Source organism: Helobdella robusta, assembly GCF_000326865.2.
Source record: "Helobdella robusta unplaced genomic scaffold HELROscaffold_29, whole genome shotgun sequence".
Taxonomy (NCBI): domain Eukaryota; kingdom Metazoa; phylum Annelida; class Clitellata; order Rhynchobdellida; family Glossiphoniidae; genus Helobdella; species Helobdella robusta.
The window spans coordinates 328854-350294 of NW_008704475.1; the positions used below are offsets into that span (position 1 = coordinate 328854).

At 30.4% G+C, this 21441-nt stretch overlaps 1 protein-coding gene across 1 annotated transcript in view; it reads right to left on the reverse strand.

The window, feature by feature from the left end:
* Nucleotides 1-5818: 5818 nt before the first annotated feature.
* Nucleotides 5819-21441, reverse strand: part of HELRODRAFT_112487 (hypothetical protein) — a gene marked incomplete at its 3' end in the record, with an annotated part of 44659 nt that continues 29036 nt past the window's right edge. The window contains exons 7-13 of the mRNA XM_009020739.1: nucleotides 12502-12614; nucleotides 10538-10615; nucleotides 10148-10234; nucleotides 8393-8486; nucleotides 7049-7159; nucleotides 6310-6351; nucleotides 5819-5989 (exon numbers count right to left, since the gene is read on the reverse strand). Of these exons, the coding sequence (XP_009018987.1) occupies nucleotides 5819-5989; nucleotides 6310-6351; nucleotides 7049-7159; nucleotides 8393-8486; nucleotides 10148-10234; nucleotides 10538-10615; nucleotides 12502-12614 (696 nt within the window). The remainder of the gene's footprint in view (nucleotides 5990-6309; nucleotides 6352-7048; nucleotides 7160-8392; nucleotides 8487-10147; nucleotides 10235-10537; nucleotides 10616-12501; nucleotides 12615-21441) is intronic.

Genomic DNA, 21441 nt, shown 5'->3' on the forward strand with positions numbered 1-21441 from the left:
TCGAAAGTTGTGAATCAATGGAACGTTGTACAATCAAATCTATTCAATTGCTCTCTAGCTATTTATTTTTTTATAGTTAAAAACTAAAAAATTTATTTATTAATTTGATAAAACTATTGATCGATCGATTGATTAATTAATTAATTAGTTAATTAATTGATTTATAAATTAATTAACAGAGAAGATGCACACGTACGTAATAAATACGCCTTGGAACCATTCAAAATACCTGCTGGCGTCTACAAACAAACTGCTGACACAATGACAACACACAAAAAAGAATTTTAAATACATAAAACATATATATAAATATATATATATATATATATATATATATATATATAATTGCATATACACACAAACACATACATATACACAATACATACACACACACATACATAAACATATGCATGTACACATACGCGCGCACACGCACACACAAAACTATTATAGCGTAACTGCTTTCTCTTTTCTTACGTAACTCAAAATATCATTGACAACGGCGAAGACAATAGCAGTGAATTACTTAAATTGTGAATTAATGCACCATGCCCGCTTTGCTCCTTCTAGGCGGGAACCACTTTCTTTCAAATTAAACACGACCACTGCAAGACAGATGCGTCATTTTTAATCGCCACATCTTCTATCGCGCGCCACACATGTTTTTGTGCCTCTTCTCCGTTTGTTTGTATGGATGTGGCGGTATGTTTGTTGAGTTTGTATTGTCTAGTGGTCTTTTTGTATGTATGTATGAATATATTAAATACATTTAAGCCAGTGAATGTTTGTTTGTTTGTTTGCCTCTCTTCATCATGATAATTAGTGTGCTGGTGATGATGTTAGGAAAGTAAGTTTATGATGTGATAATGACGACGACGATTACGATGCTAATGATTTAAAAAAATAGAGTGACAATGAAATTATGCTATTCATCCCATCATAATCATGTTGATGACAATGATTTCACGAGATGCTAACAATGTGTATATATCTGCATGTATTTATTTTTTTCTTTCAAACAAATATTTTTCAACTTCTTTCAATTTAATTCTGCGCTGGAAATGAGAATTAAACTCCGAAACTATTTTAAAACAAGTGCGAATTCAGAAATTCGATGTCTTTGAATAAAGACGGCAATAGATTACAAAAAGGCGGACACCTTGCTTTCAGAATCGGTCTCAGCATCCCAGTCACTGAAAAGTTTTGAAAAAAACTGAATAGATGCCTGTTGGAATCATATTATTTCTCTGCAAAGTCAAGGTGCTCTTATCAAATCGGTAACAGCGACAATATCTCCATCTCAAATAACACATTGGTCTAAGAAGTTAGATACGCTTCCCGAAACGCTCTACAAGTTTGCGAGAAAGTATGTTGTTCAACAGCTACCGACAAACGCAAATCTCCACAGATGGGGAAAAACACAAGATGCTCTTGTCTCCTTTGTGGTGCGCAGCAAACAAACAAACATGTAATGTCCAATTGTGGGTCGGTGGCGGCCCTGTCAAGATATACTGAGAGACAACAAAATTCTATCAGCGATATTTAACTGATTGATATCATGTTGTTCTACAGACTGCCTAATATTCGCGGATATAGTATCGACCAGAGTCCTACCAATGTCATAGCTGTTCAACACTCTCCGACTGGACATTGCCATTCTACGCGACCAAAAGATAGAAGTAGTCGAACTAACAGTGTGCCACGATCCAGTTCAAAACCTACAAACAATCAAAGTACAGCAATAGCTTAAAATCATGCTTGAACGCCAACTATAAAAATTATTCTATTTTATTGAAAACATTTGAAGTTACTCCGATTGGATTTTTTAATACTTTTAATTTGACATTAATTAAAACTAATTGGCCTATATCATTAACTGATAAAATAATTGACTTAGTTATTAAAGCGTAGTATGCCATTTAATGCGAAAGGAAAACTGTATAACCATTTTTAAATAAACTACTTCGAGCACTTATCCTAGATAATGAGCATCTGTGGTTTTATTATACTGTACAATGAAATTTTATTTTATTTTATTTAATTTTCCCTATTGATTTTAAGAGTTTTAATTATTATTATCATCGCAGTGGTTCTTCTTGCTTCTTGGGATGATGTTCTAATCACAAAGAATATTTGCGCAGTAGGTTGTGGCGTTGGTATCTACAGTGTTGGCACTGTTGTTGTTGTTATTGTTGATGTTGTTGGTGTTGTTGATGTTGTGGTTAAGGTTGCCACTATTAGTATGATTGTTGTTTACATCATCACTGTTGTTGGTGATAACATTGTTATCATTATTGCTGTTGTCGTAATTGTTGTTGTTATAATTATGATGATTTTTGTTTTTATTTAGTAGTCTATTTGAAGGTAGAATGTTGTTTGACTGTACTTGAATGTTCACGGAGGGATTTTTGTTTTGTATGAAAATTGATTCAGCTATTTTCAGGTTTGTGATGTTGTTATTGCAATAAACTATTTGCGTGTTATTTAACATTTGTCGTGTTAAAGTGATGTTATGCTGTTGTTGATAATGTTGTTTTATTGCTCCATCTTGTAGATGCATGGTCAAACGTCTTGACAATGGGGTAGTTGTCATTCCAATATATGAAGCATTGTTGCGGTGCGAACATTCACCGACGGAGCATTTATATTCATATATTAGATGACTTTGTTGAAGTTGAGTGGTTGCAGGAAGGCAATTATTTTTCATGACTAGCTGGATGTTTTTAAATTTTGATAGTAAATTCGAAGAACAACTTTATTAATTGGATTTGACGCTACTACGTTTCTGCATATCATTCCTTTCCAAATTCTTTCATCTTCTTTATACGCCATTGAAAAGGTATTTTTGTTATAAAATATTATCTTATTTTTGTCATTCATTTTGTCGTTGATTTGGTTTCCAATAATACGGCTGTTGCTGTTGTTGTTATTACTGTTTGTGGTGAGGCTTGTGATGCTGTTATTATCAAAGTTATTAGACGTGTTGGAGGGGTTGCCATTATCTTCTTGTTCATTGCTGTTTGGAACGTTGTTGATAATTGCATTATTTTGATGTATATTTTGTGCATTTTCATGATATTTTTTGTTTAATCTATTTATGACTTGATCAATTTGTTTCAAAGAGTAATTATTGTTCACAAGAAGTTTTTTTATTCTTAATAATTCTGAGTTGATGAGTGTATAATCAGAGCAATGTTGAAGCGCTCTGTTAACTAGAGAAAACATAACGCTATTTTTATATTGTTCTGAGGTCTCGCTTTTACCATAAAGACAAAATCCCAAGTGTCTTTTACATAAACTTGCGTTTGAAAACCAATGTCATTTCCGGTTATCAAGACATCCAAAAATGGTAGTTGTTTATTATTTTCAATTTCATGGGTAAAGGAAAGAACTGAGTTGGATTTAAATTCATCCATTAGGTCCATCAAGTTGTTTTCATTTTCTACTATAATGAACGTATCATCGACATATCTTACATACATTTCGGGTTTGAAATGTGGTTTCTTTTGGAAAACAGTTTTTCTAAATATCCCATGTAGAAGTTTGCAAACATGCCCATGGCTACACCATTGACCTGCTGATACATTTTTCCATCCGGAAGTATAGAAAGGAGCTTCTTTTGTGCAGATTTGAAGTAACTGTTTTATCAGATGAGGTTTAATTTTTAGTGAATTCATAGCACTATTATATATAGTTTAAAATAATATCTATCGTGGCATCAACAGGAAGGTTAGTGAAAAGAGATTCCACATTTATTGATGATATGATGCCTGATCATGATCTAGTTTTTAGGATGTGAATAAATTCTGATGATGAAGAAATGCAATGTTCATTTGGAATATATAGAGTTAGGATGTTGTTGAGCCATTTTGCTACATTATATGTGACTGTTGGTATTTGACTAATTATTGGACGAAGTGGGTCGCCAGTTTTGTGAATTTTGACAGTACCATACATATAACCTGGTCTGTAGTCTCCAGTTAATAGCGGTATTATATATATATATATATATATATATATATATATATATATATATATATATATATATATACACATTAATTTTTCAAGTTTTATAATTAAAATTTTTATTATAATTATTTAATTTATTTTGTTGATTTACTTTATAGTCGTTTTCTCAGCAGTTTTTAATATATATATATATATATATATATATATATATACACAAACATTAATTTTTCAAGTTTTATAATTAAAATTTTTATTATAATTATTTAATTTATTTTGTTGATTTACTTTATGGTCGTTTTCTTAGCAATTTTTAAAATTTTAATTTTAATTTATTTTGTTTAATTCTAATATATATCTATGTAAATAATTTAAAGTTAATTTTACCAACATGTTAAATATATAGTATATAATAATTAATAATAATATTTTCAAAAATGTTTCGCGCTTAAAATTAAGTTATACTGTATGACGTCATTTGTTTATAAACGGTAATTTTCGTTATTATTTAAAAATATTTTGCACTGACGATGATATATTTTATATCGAAAAAGCTTTTCGCAATTATTTATATTAATAAACATGAACAATAAAAATTTTAGTTTTTTACTTAATAAATTAAATAATTAGAATAAAATTTTAATTAGAAAACTTGAAAAATCAATGTATAAACATAATAATTGTATTAACGCGGTTGATTTTCTTGAAAACTGTATATATATATATATATATATATATATATATACATGATATACATTTGATATATATATATATATATATATATATATCAAATGTTTCCCTACTAAATGTCGTCAGCATTATATTATGATAATATTATTGTTCTCCCAACCACAGACATGTTCCCCACACAACCACACATTCAATCTTTCCTACAGAACAAAGCGTGAAGCAATCAATTGTAAGACTGAGTACAAATTTTTGTGTACAGTTTAATTGACATTTCAATACTTTCATTTACATAACCAAAAATATAACAAAAACATAATAATGATAATAATAAACCACTTATTGATAACAACAGCCTCAGCAGCAATAATGATGATGATGATGATAATAATAATAATAATAATAATAATAATAATAATAATAATAATACGAAAGATCTCTACAGTGAAAGAATAGTTCACATTCAGAAGCCTTACAATTTTTTACTTCAGAAAACTGATCAGAGCATGTTTGCAGGGCGTGAATGAACGATATATCGTATCATGTTACATACTATCATCACGCATTTTATTACACCATATCATCGTTTAATGTCACTGTACAACACATCCGATTACATCCTAATATTTCATATGATGTCGTGCACCTTACACTGTTCAATTGTTCATACGCACATCATGTGTCAGATTATTATCCGGCCCTTATTGTGCAGTTCTTATGAACGCAGAATCATTCCTAGTTAGTTATAGTAAGACCTTAGTAGTGCTACAAAAGCTATAACATTCAAATCACAATCAAATATCAGATCTTGCGCACAATGTGTTGAGAGTTTTTGAGTTTTGAAGAGACGGCATTCCAACCGGCCAGGATGGCACACCACAACAACGCGTCATTAGCATCTTTAAGATTACAAAATAAAGTAAGCGATAAAGTAAATATTAGATTCCAGAAGGTTAGCTATCACGCCGGTGAAATTTGGTAGGTAAATCAAAAGAATAAAAAAATAAAATAAATAAATCAGAAAATGCGGTCAACATTAATTATGAATAAAAATTTGATAATGTTCTATAAGCAGTGAATCGCTGTAAATTAAAGAACTGTGTATGAAAAGTCGATAATTTACAAAATGTAGTAATAAGTAAACATTTAAAATTATTTAAAGACATTATTGACTGACGTACAGAGCTCTTGCGTTGCATCCGAGGAAGAACCTCATAAGGAAGGCACCTGTCTGACCGGGATCGAACTTGCACGAAACGACAACGTAGCGTCCACGCTCCAACTTCCTCCTCAGTAGGACGCTGCGACTGTTGCGGAAGACTGACGACTGAATCACCTGCCACAATGAAATGTGAAGAAGTGATGAAGACGGTATGTTGGTGGTGATGATTGTGACAATGATGATGATTATATAACAAAAAGATGATGACAATGATGATATATTTAACGCATAGAATATAATATGACAGTAAGGTAATGAGAATACAATGATTTGATGGTTTGCGCACAACATAACAACGTATTGTGACAGTAAGATGATTAAAATTCAATGATAACGTAAGCGGCTTAAAAGTGAGTACAATAAAAATGGCTTCATAATGAAATGACAAAATAAAAAATATCAGAAAGTCGTCCGGCAAACATGAAACAGCTAACCGTTGTGATTGTGTGCAGTCGAAATCTCCTGTTCTCTTCAACCTGAATTTCGATATGTCAACTTTGTTTTTGTGATGTTGGACGGAGATCATACATAAGTTATTAAATTTATTTTTTAGAGACTCACCTCATAACTTATTTTTTACAACATTAAGAAATGGTTTCATTTCGCAAAATCTGTACAAATCAATTTTTGTACAAAACTGTAATTTATTCAAACAAACGTTAAAATATTACGTAAAGTATTCTATTTTAATATATCTACAGCAACTTTTTTTAATAGTTTTCCATTTTATTTTGCTCTAGCGAAATTGGAGATCCGAAAAAGATGCACATGCCCTAACTTTAAATTAACTCTTTCGTGTCGTCAAAATAATGGTCGCACTGTAATGGAAGGTTGAAAATAACGGTCTAACCAAAATATTTCATCTTTCATTTAAAAATCTAATAAAGCACGTTCATTTTTGATTCAATGCAACGTATTTTTCTCGGCTTTGTTCATGGTCAAAAAAGTTTTATCATAATAATTGTTTTCTTTCGTTAGTTTACATAAATTTAAGATACACGTCATATATGATATTCTTCTTTAAACTTCTTTCAACAAACTGTGCCTCTCATGATTTTATTTATTCCATTCATTAGCTTATTTGAAAATACAAAGTTTTCAATATTCAGGTGGGTCTTTTATGGATTGATGAGTTCAAACATGTGCCTTCAAAATGAAACAGAAAAGGGGAACCTTAAGGATGGTGAATCCAATGACGGATCTCTCAGCATTCTTCTCCTTCGTGTCCTTCTGCGTGAGAACCAGGATGACTTCGTTTTCGTCGTCAGTCATGCTGAAGGCAAACTGAATTGTGCAGTGCAGTCTTTATTTTCATAGTAATTTTCTATATCAAATCACCATTGCCATAAAAAATGACTTTTACAGGTTTAATATTGTTCATACTGATCAATTTTTTGAAAAACCTATCAATAAAGCTCGAAGAAATTTCAAACCAGTGCACGTGATTTTAGTATACATAACAAGAAAGCTATACGACCATCAGTGGGAAAGTTTATCTGACCACATTTTATCATTCACACCCATTCGTTCTGATTCGTTTCATCATTTTCATCAACATTAACATGACTGATGCAAGTAGTTTTAACCATATATTAATATAATGACGATCCATGAATAAATAGAATTTAGGAATATGTTCAATATATCCATCTCAAGCTCATCAATTGTGAACAAATCATAATTTGTACAAAGTAATTTTAAATATTGATAGCAAGTACCGGACCAATCAGACACATGAGGTCAAATAAGTTTTAATTCTCTGAATTAATGTAAACATTACATTAATTGTGTGTTTGTGACCATTACAATTTTGTGCACATTACATTATTTTCTCAATTACTTTTTTCAGAAATCTAAAAAAATAATGAAGATTGAATAATGTTGACGCAGCTATCTATGTTAACAAAATATTGCCCACGCAACATTTTTGTATCCATTAAACTACTGTAGTTAGTTACATTACTTTTGTTAATTAAATTACTTGTTTGTGTTACATCACTGTAAATACCATAAAACCTGAGTATAGTACACTGCACTGCATAACATTACGCTAATACTTTACGTGCCGGACCACCAAGCATGACCACTTCAAAACCAATCTTCAATAATCACTCGAGTTGCAAATTTCATCCCTTCAACATAACGTAGCAAGTAATAATTTGTATGCATACCTATGTGCCGTGTATATGCTTGCGGTGAACCAATTAGAACAAATTATTTGCTGGCACTGATCTTTAATTATTTCATGTCAAACCTTACCCAGCAGACACACCAAATATATACTTAATCAGCCAGCCAATCAGCCAGCCAGTCAATCAACCGACCGACCAGCCAACCAATAGGCTTCAAGTCAGACGTCCGACCGACGAAAAACAACCAGCTAGTCAGTCAACCAACCAACCAACCGACCGACCGACCACCCAACCAACCAACCAACTACTTTCTAACCCAACTACCTAACCAACCAACTACCCAACCAACCAACCGACCAAACCAACAATCAATAGAGTAACTAACCTGAGGATTTTCAAGAAATGATTCTCTGTTGTTAATACAGCCACCTGCCCGATTCGGAGTGGACCATTCACCATCCAATGTTGATGCGTGCCACCTGACGACGACGGCGATGACGATGTTGGCGAGGACGATGATAATAATGTGGACACACACACGCACACATATCCTCTAGAGATATGTGTGCGTGTGTGTGTGCATGTGTGTTTCAGTGTATATGCGTGAGAGAGTTAGTTTTTTAAAAGGCGCGCATATATTAATAAATAACAAACAGTAATCATGCTTTATAATTTTAAGTTGTACGATTGTATCTTTGAATGAATTTTCAATTAGTACTTGGAATTAAAATGCATTGCGTGTGTATTGACAAATGGCCAATAGCCATGTTGATGCGTGCCACCTGACGACGACGGCGATGACGATGTTGGCGAGGACGATGATAATAATGTGGATGTTTACATTCAAATTTATACACAATGCATCATCAGCGTATTTGAAAAAGTCTCGGCCAGCAAAAATTTCAACCAACGTCAACCAGTCTTCAGTACTCAACTGGTAAGAATTAAACCTATTCGGTTTAAGATAATTTACATAGGCACAAAAAATATGGAAAAACCTTTTGCTTCAACAGATAAAATTGATTAACAATTATAAAAAGAATTTTAATAGTACTTGTTAAGTTATAAGCCCCCGCGATATTCCTCTAGAGATATGTGTGCGTGTGTGTGTGCATGTGTGTTTCAGTGTATATGCGTGAGAGAGTTAGTTTTTTAAAAGGCGCGCATATATTAATAAATAACAAACAGTAATCATGCTTTATAATTTTAAGTTGTACGATTGTATCTTTGAATGAATTTTCAATTAGTACTTGGAATTAAAATGCATTGCGTGTGTATTGACAAATGGCCAATAGGTATCATTATTTTGCCACTATTAATATTGTTATTGGTGTTAAAATTATTGCTATTGCTGTATATATATATATATATATATATATATATATGTTTATATATATATATATATATATATATAGAGAGAGAGAGAGAGAGAGAGATTAAAATATTATAAATGGTTTATGACTATGTTAATTTTTTTTTATCACCAATTATCATACAATTATACAATAATTAATAATTATACAAGCATAAGCAGATATATTTTTTTTACATTGCCTTGAAATGTAACAAACTTAAACTGCGTTGTCACCAGTTGTAACTATTATTTTATTTCTGCTCATTTTAGGTACTACTAATTTTATAAATTATTTCTGTTCACTGAGTTGAGGCAGAGTCACAAGTTTTTATTTACATTTGTTTGCTGAAAGGTGTGTATTGTGCTCATTCCAGTGGGACGGAACACTTGAAGGAAGTTTCGTAAAAGAACAAACATGGATGCATTAAAACCGACGTCCTTAAGAACCGACTGCAAGCATCACTTATGACAAATACGAAGATTGATGATAGTTACATGCTGGTTGCTCCACCTAGAATTTGGAACAATTCACCATTACGTCTCGACAGATCGCTTCAGCGAAGGATTTTAGTCAACAAAACACTTAATCGATAATTTATCCTCTAACGAATACTAAAAAGCGAATGAAAATAATACTAGATTTGAAAACGCATTATTTAAAAAAATGAATAGTACCTGAAGGTTCTGAATAAATAGTTAATCTACAAAACAGTGTAATGCAAACTCTTATTAGCTAATTAGAATTTTTCCCTTATAATCGCATCCAAAAGGATTAATTGAAATAACCTTTTTTGTAAACTGAAGAGACTGAGATTGAGCATGTGGCAGACTGCAAGGTTGATAAAGTTGGTCACAAAATCATCAAACGTCATCCTAGTGCATTTAATTCAACTCAATCAACAAAATACTTACAAATGCACCACCCTCAAAAAATCAAACAATTTAGTCACAATTATAAATAAAAATATGTTTCATTAAAAGCAGAATTAATGACCATGATTAGAATAAACTAAATTTTAAATGAGTAAAACTTTAAATCAATCAATCAATCAATTAACCAATCAATCGATCAATGAATTTATTAATTAATCAATCAACCGACCAATCAACCAGTCAATCTATCACTAATCAAATTATTATTAAATTAATTAAAAAGTCAATCTGTAGACAACTAACCAAAACTCCCCGTCCTCGTCAAACGTCAAACCAATGTTGCTTCTTTCTTTGCTCGTTATTTTGGACCACTCCTCAGACCTAGTAGTTGAAAAGTTAGTCAGGATAATAAATTAGAGATTATAATGTAATGACGGCGTAATGATGCAACGATAATGTAATGGTGATGTGATGATGAAATGATTATCAGATGTTGACGTAATGACAAAGATGGTGAAATAAAAAACGTGAATAGAAAAAAAAACAAAGTAGCCTCAGTTTAAACGATTTTTAAATCAATGAACCGATTTGAAAGGCTGATAAAAGATACAGCTTGTAGGTATATGATTCAGCTATCTGCTTGAATGATGTAAAGAATAATAATACACTGAAATGAAAACATTGTAGTAGGCTCAAATGTATTTATCCAGCAAATATATCATTTAACAACTAGGTGAACCTTCAAAAGAAATTTTATCGATAGGATGATAAACATGGTGTGATGATGAAGCAAGATTATGTGATTAATGTGACAATTAGGAAGATAAATGGCTTGAGAAACAATATGGTAAAGCCACTGGTTGATGACATTTTGTTAGTGTTAACATGTAAGACGTTATCGTTATATAAGTATAATATTAATACACATTAACAAATTTTGAAAGACAAATTTAGTTTTGCAAATGTAATTTTGCAAATTCAGCACAATTCAAATAAACCATTAACCAAATTCATGTGCCAGTATTATTATTCTATACTGCCATACAAAGTTGAATACGTATAGATCTTATAATAAGCTTATAAAAAACCAATTCTGACCGCAAATAACAAACATTTTATTATTTAATTCCTACTTGTTTATACTGCAGATTTTAAAAGTATGGAGATATAATTATGAATCACAATAACAACAGCAACTACAAAATGATGAAGTAATGATGACGAGGTGATGATTATGAAGATGCTTAAGCAAATGCCAAGCAACAATAAACAAAAGCACGACGTAGCATCACCTGTATAAACAGACATATTCAAAAATATAACGATATATATATATATATATATATATATATATATATATATATGACGTACATATGTATGTATATATATATAAACATGTATATTTATATATATATACACATACTATGTGTATATAAATGTGTGTGCATTGTAATTGTAATAAACGAAGTTTCTTTCCCATGAAGAATATTGAAATCAAATTTCCACCCGGTTCTGAAAAGCGCACACTTTAGCATATCAAAAAAAGAAGAAATGCTGATGTTTCAACCATCAAGATGACACCTGCCCATTCTGTTGCTAACGAGAAGTGCAATCCAATGAATATAAGTAAATTAAACCAGAAAATTGATAAACATTTTTTTTCAAAAGTTAAAAGTCCTTTTTTGCAATAAAACACAACATTTTAACAAAAACACGATATAAAACCAAATCGATAAAAAAAAATAATTGACCCCAATTTAACAATGTAAATGAAAATCTATGTTATGCTTTAAAATATAAACCAAACTATATGCTAAAAGTTAAAATTGTATCCAACTTTGTAATGACAAAACCAAATTGATGTATTCAAAATGTTAATAATATTTGATACGTGTAATTTGCGTAAACATTCATTTTATTATAAACTATTTATCTTTTCCATAAATACGTTTATTATTATACTTAAATATATAAACATACCTGCTTCTACATGGTGATTTGATTAACAATTTATTTAATTAATATTGAATTTAATTGAAATCATTTAAAACTATGAAAGGTTTCATTGAAACGTGTGATAAAAAGTTAAACCGTATTTTTCTATTTGCAGACAAATATAATAAATGATAACAACAATAAAAAATCAACAGGAACAATATAAAAAAATAATAATAACAATAATAATAAAAAATTAGCATCATCGCCATCTTCGCCCACATAAAATTAAATAGGTGACCAAAAGCATCAACGACAATTCATAAACGTACCCATCACTGAAGGCCCCCTTCCATTCCGAGCCACCCCAGGGATTCCTCAATCGAATCATCGCCAGCTTTTCTCGTTTCAAAAAGCTAAACAGACCTGTCCCTTTCATGCCCACCTGCAGTATTATTTGTTTATTTGCTCGTTTATTTGTTCGTTTATTTATCTATTTGTCAAGTCAGCTTACCTCAAAGATCATCCGTAGTGAATTACGGACAAAAATATTTGCAAACAGCAATGATATAAATGAAACTATTGCAAAGGGTTGGCATGGGGCAAGGGGCCAAATAACAATTTTAATAAGTGGTCTTCGCTTTAAATCATTCTGATTTTACCACCATCTCAAACAATAACAATAATTCCTACGCAAAAAAACTTGAATTCATGGCACCTAACACAATTCTATGAATAATTAAAATATCTAAAGTGTGGTTTAGAGTAACCCAACATGTAGAAACTAGACTAGAGACTAGTAAAAACCAGATAAACTTTCGGCAGCAACATTGACCTATTTTCGCCGTTTTTAAATATTTTCTCCGTCTCTAAAACTTGCTGTTTGACACTAATTCTGAAAAACCATCTTTGGATGATTGTGATTTGAATAATTACCGACCAATATCAGGTCTTATATTTTCATCAAAAATTTTGAAAAACATTGTTGTCAACTTTTGCATCATTTATATGAATACCGTCTTACGCTATATTATTAATTAGGTTGTCGGAACTTTCATTCGACAGAGACAGCTTTGAGCTTTAGTAGATGTTTAGTCTAATTTGATGCTCAGACTGGATATGAGTGTTGCATCCGACAGTGTAGTGCATTAAAACACCTTGCAATTGGAAGTATTTTTTTTTTGAACGTGCAATACTTTTGCAAAAGCTTGCAGATTCTACAAATATACTAATTACCCCTTACGACTTTCGGAAATGCTTTTTATCTTTTTATGATGAATATATATATTTTATTCTATTTTTTTTATAAATAGTGTGAAACAGTTCTATAATTTAGATGAATTTAATATTGGTAAAAAAGTTCTTCTGAATGATCTGGAAAACTCTAAAACGGATAATTCTTGTTTTAAACTTAAACAGAGAGCTAACAACAAATATGACAAGTTGTTACACATTATTGATATTGTTAAATTTTGCACGGACAAGAAAGTGGATTTACCAACTTATGTCGCTGCAGATTTTTCGAAAATGATTCTCAAAAAACTTTATCTATGGATGCTGACGATGGTTTTCAATTAGTAAAATCAAAAAAAAGAAAAAATAACTTATCTTCTTCTCAGCCAGGTCAACCTAGTAATAACGAACCTGCTATGAAACGCTCGTCGATAAAAACCTTTGGTGCTGGCAACAACTGCCCTTTAAAGTCCTCTAAGACAATTGAAAAAATGTCGAATCTTGCAAAAAAGAGGTTATCGAGAATCATCTGAAAAGCAATAATATTTTATTCATACACTGCTTTCCAGTTTTTCGCAAACGCAAAACTGACGATGCAACTGAAGTCGATAAAAATACACAACAACAGTCAACAGCATATAAAATAATTCTGCCTAAGGACGAATGCCAAAAATTACTTAATCCAGAAATTTGGCCTAAGTATAGCTTCTTACATGAGTGGGATTATGATTACTCGAAAAATAAGATCTTCAATCATGGATCACAACCATGATTCCGAACATCTTAACCACAAATCCAATATTCATGGTAACTCTGACTCTTTCCTTAGTGATATTGATCCAAATGATAACTTGCTAAATAATGTTAATGGGGACTGTCCTCTTCTGTCGCCAGAGGAGGTTGATCCATTTATTGACGCAGGTGTATTTTCGATTATTCATATTAATAGTAGGAGTTTAATTAATAAAATGACTGAAATAGGCACTTTAATTGAATGTTGTAATAATAAATTTCATTTAATAGCTATAACTGAAACATGGTTGCATAATGACAATGCTAATTTAATTAACATGCCTGGCTTTGACTTTGCTTTCAAAAATCGTGTAGATGGTATTGGTGGTGGTGTTGGTTTGTTCGTTATTAATTGCCTTAAATATGTTATCCGTGAGGACTTATTATATTTATCGCCAACTTTTGAATTACTAGCAGTTGAAGTATTTATTAATGGTGATTTAAATTGATTGATATATGTTAAGTATCCTCCTCCTAACTCTGATCCTAAGTTATTTATAAATGATTTATGTACTTTATTATCAAAAATTAAATCTGATTCATTTAAATTTATATATTTTATTGGTGACTTTAACATTGACTTATTAAAATGTGACTATAGAAATACTTCTACTCAATTTGTTAATTTATTTCACGCCTTGAATTTTATTCCCTTAATTTCTGTTCCTACTCGTGTCACTATTGCTAATTCATCATTAATCGACAAAATTTTACGAATAATTTGAGTTCTCATAAATCAGGTGTAATTTACTCTTCTTTGTCTGATCATTTTGCTGTATTTACATCTTTTGTCCTGTCGTTTGAAAATAATCCCTCTAATTCTTATACAAAATCTTTTAATTATAAGTGTTACAACATTGCAAAATTAAACCATTACCTAAAGACTTTTGATTGGAATGTTGTTTTAAGTTGTTCAGACACTGATACAGCTTTTGAATTGTTTTCTAATATTTTTAAACAAGCTGTTATTAAATTTTGTTTAGCAACTCATAAACGAACTCGCAAGAAAAAATCCTGGATTACCAAGGGTTTGGTTATTTCCTCTGTTGTTAAAAATAAACTTTATAAGAAATTCTTACAGTCAAAATCTTTGTCTGACCAATTGTTATATAAAAATTACAAAAATATTTTTGTAAAATTATGTAGAGTTTCAGAAGATATGTATTTTAGGGATCAATTTAATAGAAATAGGCATAATGCTAAAGGTACCTGGAATTTATTGAAGTCATGTATGAGTATGAAAAAAATTCAATCTTATAATATTACTGTGGATAACGAGCTAATAAAAGATGACTTGAGCTTATGTAACCATTTTAACAACTATTTTTCTAATTTTGTTAATTGTAGTCATTCATTAGGGGGTGAAAATGTTAGTCACGGTTATCGTAAGTATTTGGATGTTCATGTTTCAAACACTTTTGTTTTATTTGATTGTTTTTTCCTTGAAATCATTGATTCTATAAATAATTTTAAAAATTCTTATAGTTCGGGTGATGATTGTTTTTCAAACTTTTTACTAAAAAAAACTTTTAATAATATTATTATTCCTTTACAACATTTAATAAATTTGTCTTTTAATAATGGTTATTTCCCTAAATGTTTAAAGATTTCTAAGGTTATACCCTTGTTTAAATCTGGTAATAGGCATATTATTAATAATAACCGACCTATATCTATTATTTCTAGTTTAGCCAAACTTATTGAAAAAATTGTTCATAATAGACTTTCTAATTTTTTAAATTCTAATAACATTTTCTGCTCTAATCAGTATGGTTTTCGTCCTAAACAATCTACACAATTTGCTATTGCTGACGTAATAAATTATGTTTCTCTTGCTCTTGAGTCTAAAAAATTCTCTATTGGCGTTTTTATTGATCTCTGTAAGGCTTTTGACTCATTGGATCATAAAATTTTACTAAATAAATTATCTAGATACGGTATAAGAGGAATAGCATATAAATGGTTTTATTCTTATCTGCATGAACGTTATCAATATGTCTCTATTAATAATTCTGTCTCAACTGTCTTCTATTGCATCAGGTGTTCCGCAAGGTTCTATTTTGGGTCCTCTATTATTTAAAAATTTTATTAATGACTTTATTAATTCTTCTAGTGTTTTAAAATTTGTACTTTTTGCCGACGATACTACTTTACTTTTTTCGCATTCTAATCTTGATTTATTGGTTTTTACTATTAATAATGAATTAATTCATGTCTATGATTGGGTTGTTTCTAATAACTTAAGAATTAACCTGGACAAAACTTTATTTATTTTTTTGGTCCTACAATTCGTACAGACATTTATTATCCTATCATAGTACTAAATAATATATTTATTAAAAGAGTATATTTTGTAAAATTTTTGGGTGTTGTTATCTCTAGTAATTTGAATTGGTTTGATCATATAAGGTGGATATCTAGCAAACTATCCAAAAATCTGGGTGTAATTTATCGTTTGAGATCTAGGTTTCCTATCTTTATTTTAATGTCTTCATATAATTCTCTCATTTTGCCCTACTTAACTTATTGCATTCCTGTTGTAGTTCGAAGTCCAATCTTCATATGTTAACTCTTAATCAAAATTTTTTCTTGCGTATTTTGTTTAAATTAAATAGAATTGATCACATTAACCATTATTATAATATGGCAAATATTTTAAATGTAAGTCAATTACACACTGTTTATTCTTTAATTTTCTTTTTTAAATTATATAAACTTAATTTTTGTCCGTTACTTCATAAGCAAATTATCATATTTAAAAACTATAATACTCGATCCTTGAGATATAATTCTGATTTTTATTTTTCTAAACCCAGGTCAAATTTTTATATAAATTCAGTACTTTCTTTAGCAATGCATCTTTGGGATTTACTGCCAATATATGCTAAGAATTCATTGACTCTATGTTCTTATAAAACTATAATTAACAAATTGGTTCGTTCAAATTACTTTTCTTGACTAATTTTTAATATAGCAACTCGACCATTTAGTTTTATTGTCTTAATTTTCATATTACTCGAAAATGTTTTATTATTATTATTAGTGTATAGTTAAAAGAATTCCTTTCTCATCATCTATTATTTTTATATTTTGTTTATAATAGAATTAGTTTTATGTTTATGTTTATTACTATCCATAATCCTTTTCTATTGTGCATAGGTGGCCCCAGAGGTGGACATGGGTTGGGTTAACCCATGGGTTGGGTTGGGTTGGGTCCAAATTTTTTAAAGTTGTGTGGGTTGGGTTGAGTTGAAATTTTCAAATTTTATTATAAATAATTTATTTCTGTATTTTTTTTATTCTTAAACGAACATTTTAACTAGTTAATAATCGGTGTATTTTATATCGCTGTAATATCATTGTATCTTTGGTCTATCGTTTCCACTTTCTTTTTGTGATTATTGAGTTGAGCAAAAGTTAACTTCTTTCCGATCGAGAAAATTAGTTTTATTTACAAGTATGGCAGAATCAGAAGAAATTCAGCGTCATTTGAGAGGTTTGTGTGATTTAAATTTGCTAAGTTTGCGAAAGTAAAAAATCTAATAAATTTCATATTAACATTTTTACATTTTTTATGTTTTAATTCCTTTTTTAAAGATTTAATTGTTATTTTTCATAATTTCAAATCTCTTCAGTCTTTACAGTTATACTTTACAGACATCAGAATTTTTTCTCAATTGCTCATTTTACTTATTTACCTGATATTCATGTTTCATTTTCTTTCTTTTTTCTACCTAGAAATGGTTTATTTTTCAAATTTTAGTTGGGCGCTGTTGAAGTTTAGAAATCCCATTCATTAGATAAATTTAATTGATTGATTGAACATACTTAAGTATATTTATTCTTTCCAGAAAAAACAGGGTGGTATATATTAAAAGCACCCACAAATTTAAAATCAGAAATCTGGCAGAAATTTCACATGGTTTTTCAAAAAAAGGAAAATGATGAAAGCGAAATTCCCGTGAATTACTATTGTGCTTGTATTAAGTGCAATAAGGTATATCAGTTTAAAGATTCATCAGGTAAAAACTTTGGCACTAAAAATCAGCAAGAACATATTAAACATTGTGCTGTAGTCTTGCCAAAGTCACAGTTGAAAATCCAGCAATGCTTGAAACGAAAAATTCAACTGTCTCCTCAAGAATTAATGATGTTGAAGCATAGACAGATCTTTTTCTGTGTTGATGGTTACCACTCATTCAAATCTGTTGAAAATAAAGGGCTTCTCAATTTGATGCAGAGCTGTGTTGAGTTAGGTGCCAAATATGGAAAGTTTGATGTTGAAAGTTTGAAAGTCTGACGTTGTTGTGGGAAAATATTAGTAATATTTAATTTTTAATTAATTTTCATGTTATTTTATTACACTTGCAGTGTAATTACTTCACCAGTGTGTTTTATTACACATATGATCTTGTATTTTTGAGTTCTGCTTTTTAAATATCATTTGTAAAAATTTGCCTGTTTGGTAAAATTGCGACTCGTGCAGATGGGTCGTGGGTTGGGTCGGGTCGGGTTGGGTTGAAAAGTTGCATTTTCAGGCGGGTTGGGTTGGGATGGGTTGAGTTAAGTGATGGGTTGGATTGGGTTGGGTCAGTAAAAATGGACCCATGTCCACCTCTGGGTGGCCCTACAAGTTGATACTTCGGGTCTCCTAGCGAAAAACTGTTGTTATTTTGCTGAATAAAGCTATTTTTGAATTGAATTGAATATAATATTGTATTGACTATAATGTAATTATATCAGTCAACATATTTTATCAGTCAGTCATTTTAACGTGATTATTTAATTTTTTTAGTTTTCTTAATATAAAATTCCATAACTTTTTATAATAATATATCTTTAAATTTTCAACTTTCAACAATTTAAAAACTTCTTTTAATCACAACATATATTCATTTAAATTGCTTTTTCGTTTTGATTTCATAATGTTTTTAGGTCTCGTAGATGTGTCTTACATTCTCTATCCGGAAAAGGACACTGACATCCCTACCACTCTAATAAGAAACAAGAATGACATCAAACTCAGAGATAACGACATCGTTATAAATAAACTGATGCAAATGTTTAGAGGCATGATACAAGGAGATAATAAAACCAGAGGTAATAAAAAGAAAAAGGACAAATTGGTGCCAGGGAATAACAAAATGCTGGTTAAGATAACGAAAAATAATAACATGTTAATATTTGACGAAGCTCCAGCAATGACCAATCGTTTACAAATCATAGAGATGGTAGTAAATTAAAAAGGAGATAATATGATGTCAAAACAGATAAAGCAGAAGAAAAGAAAAGATCATATTTTAAAGGTGTTTGGTTTGCAATGGCGGTGTAAACATCGTTTTCACAATTTTTTGTAATTTTTTCCACAATTTTTCGTGAATTCGGAGTTTTATTAATTTTCATTTTCTAAAAAGTTGGTTGAATTGAATTGAGTTTATTCTTTTTATTTTTCCAAATACTATCGCTGGCAGAAGCTGACTTCCAGGAGTGGTTTACTTTTTTGTTTTTCATTTTTTTGATTTTCCCTTTGTTTGATTTTCATTTCACTGTCTCCGATAGGAGAGTTCTTTTTTGACCGGCCCCATTTGGGGTGGTTTCTTTAATTCAGCTAGCGTGAAAATAAATGGAAATAATGAACAACTCCCAAAAACACAAAAACCAAAACGCCAAGGAGGATGAAGAATTAAACCTCTTTTATGTCATAGAAGCTATCAATGATGGCGAACTGAAATTTAGCAAATTACCATTATTCAAAATTCTCAAATTTTTAAAAACTTCCATTGGAGATACTGAAATTATAAAGATATTTGGAACAAAAATTTTAATTAAAATAAAAAATGAGGGGCAAAAAAATAAAATTCAGAACCTAAGTTACATATTGGATATAAAAGTAAAATGTTATTTACATAAAACACTCAACTCTGTAAAAGGAGTGATAAAAACTCCTCTTTTCATAAATTGTACTGTCGAAGAAATAAGAGAAGAACTGAAAGAATTCGGCGTTAACGACGTTCTGAATATTAAGATAACAAAAATTGGTAAAAAAATTGATATAAATACATTCATCATTGTATTCTAAACTACTAAATTGCGAAGTGAGTTAAAATATTGCTATCAAAAAATCAATGTTCAGCAATACATATCCCCACCAATGAGGTGCACTAAATGTCAGAGGTAGCGGAAAAATTCATCACAGTATTCCACAAATTATGTAAGAGCAATAAACAAATATGCCCCAAATGTGCTGAAAAGGGACATAAACATACATTTGATTCTCCATGCAATAAGACACCGAAATGTTATCATTGCAAGCAGGCACACGCAACATTCGATAAATCGTGCCCTAAATACAGATTGGAAAAAATATCTTAATTACAAAATATAATAAAAATATAACTTATAAAGATGCCAAATTATTAATTCAACAAGAGTCAAAGCCAACATATGTAGAAATAGTTAAAGGTAAAAAAATGATTGACATAGGTATTCAGTGTAATATTATTAACTTACCACAGAAAAGCAACTAAGTAAAGACAAGAAAAACTGAGAAGAATCTAAATAGAGATATATAAAAAAAACAAATATTTGCAGTGATAAGTCAAGTTGCATAGACCCAATTGAGGTTTATGATTTTGGTGATGCCGGTACAAGTGATGAAGATAAATGGGAACGCAATGCTACAAAAATAAACAGAACTAAGCAATATACTAGAGGCAACTATAATTCAAAACAAAATAAATGACAACCAAAAACCAATAAAATTAATATAATCCAATGGAATATCAGAGGCTTTAGAAGTAACATTCTAGAACTTTTATATTAATTGAAAAATGTTCTCCCCATCGGCGTGATGGCTCAATGGTTAAAGGCGCCTGGTCTTGCTATTGCAATGACTGGGTTCGAATACAAAGAGATCCCCGCCTATCATATGCAATGTCTATGATGCGTGGTTTGCACGCGTATTCATATACGCTGTGTGTGTTTGTCGTTGAAACCTCTGAAGCTAACGCAAAAGAGAGAGAGTAACCTTTAACCTTTATATGTTTGTAAGAGACTAAGCTAACTGATACTAAAAATGTTGAAATAAAAAACTACAGCTCTTACCATATAGCTGCTACAACTCCTACTAACCCTAGAGGAGGTTTATCAATTTTTGTACATCATAGAATCCCTCAATCACAATTAAATATTAATGCAGAATATCAAGCATCTGCAGTTAGTGTTAGCCTAGACAGACCGATAACCCT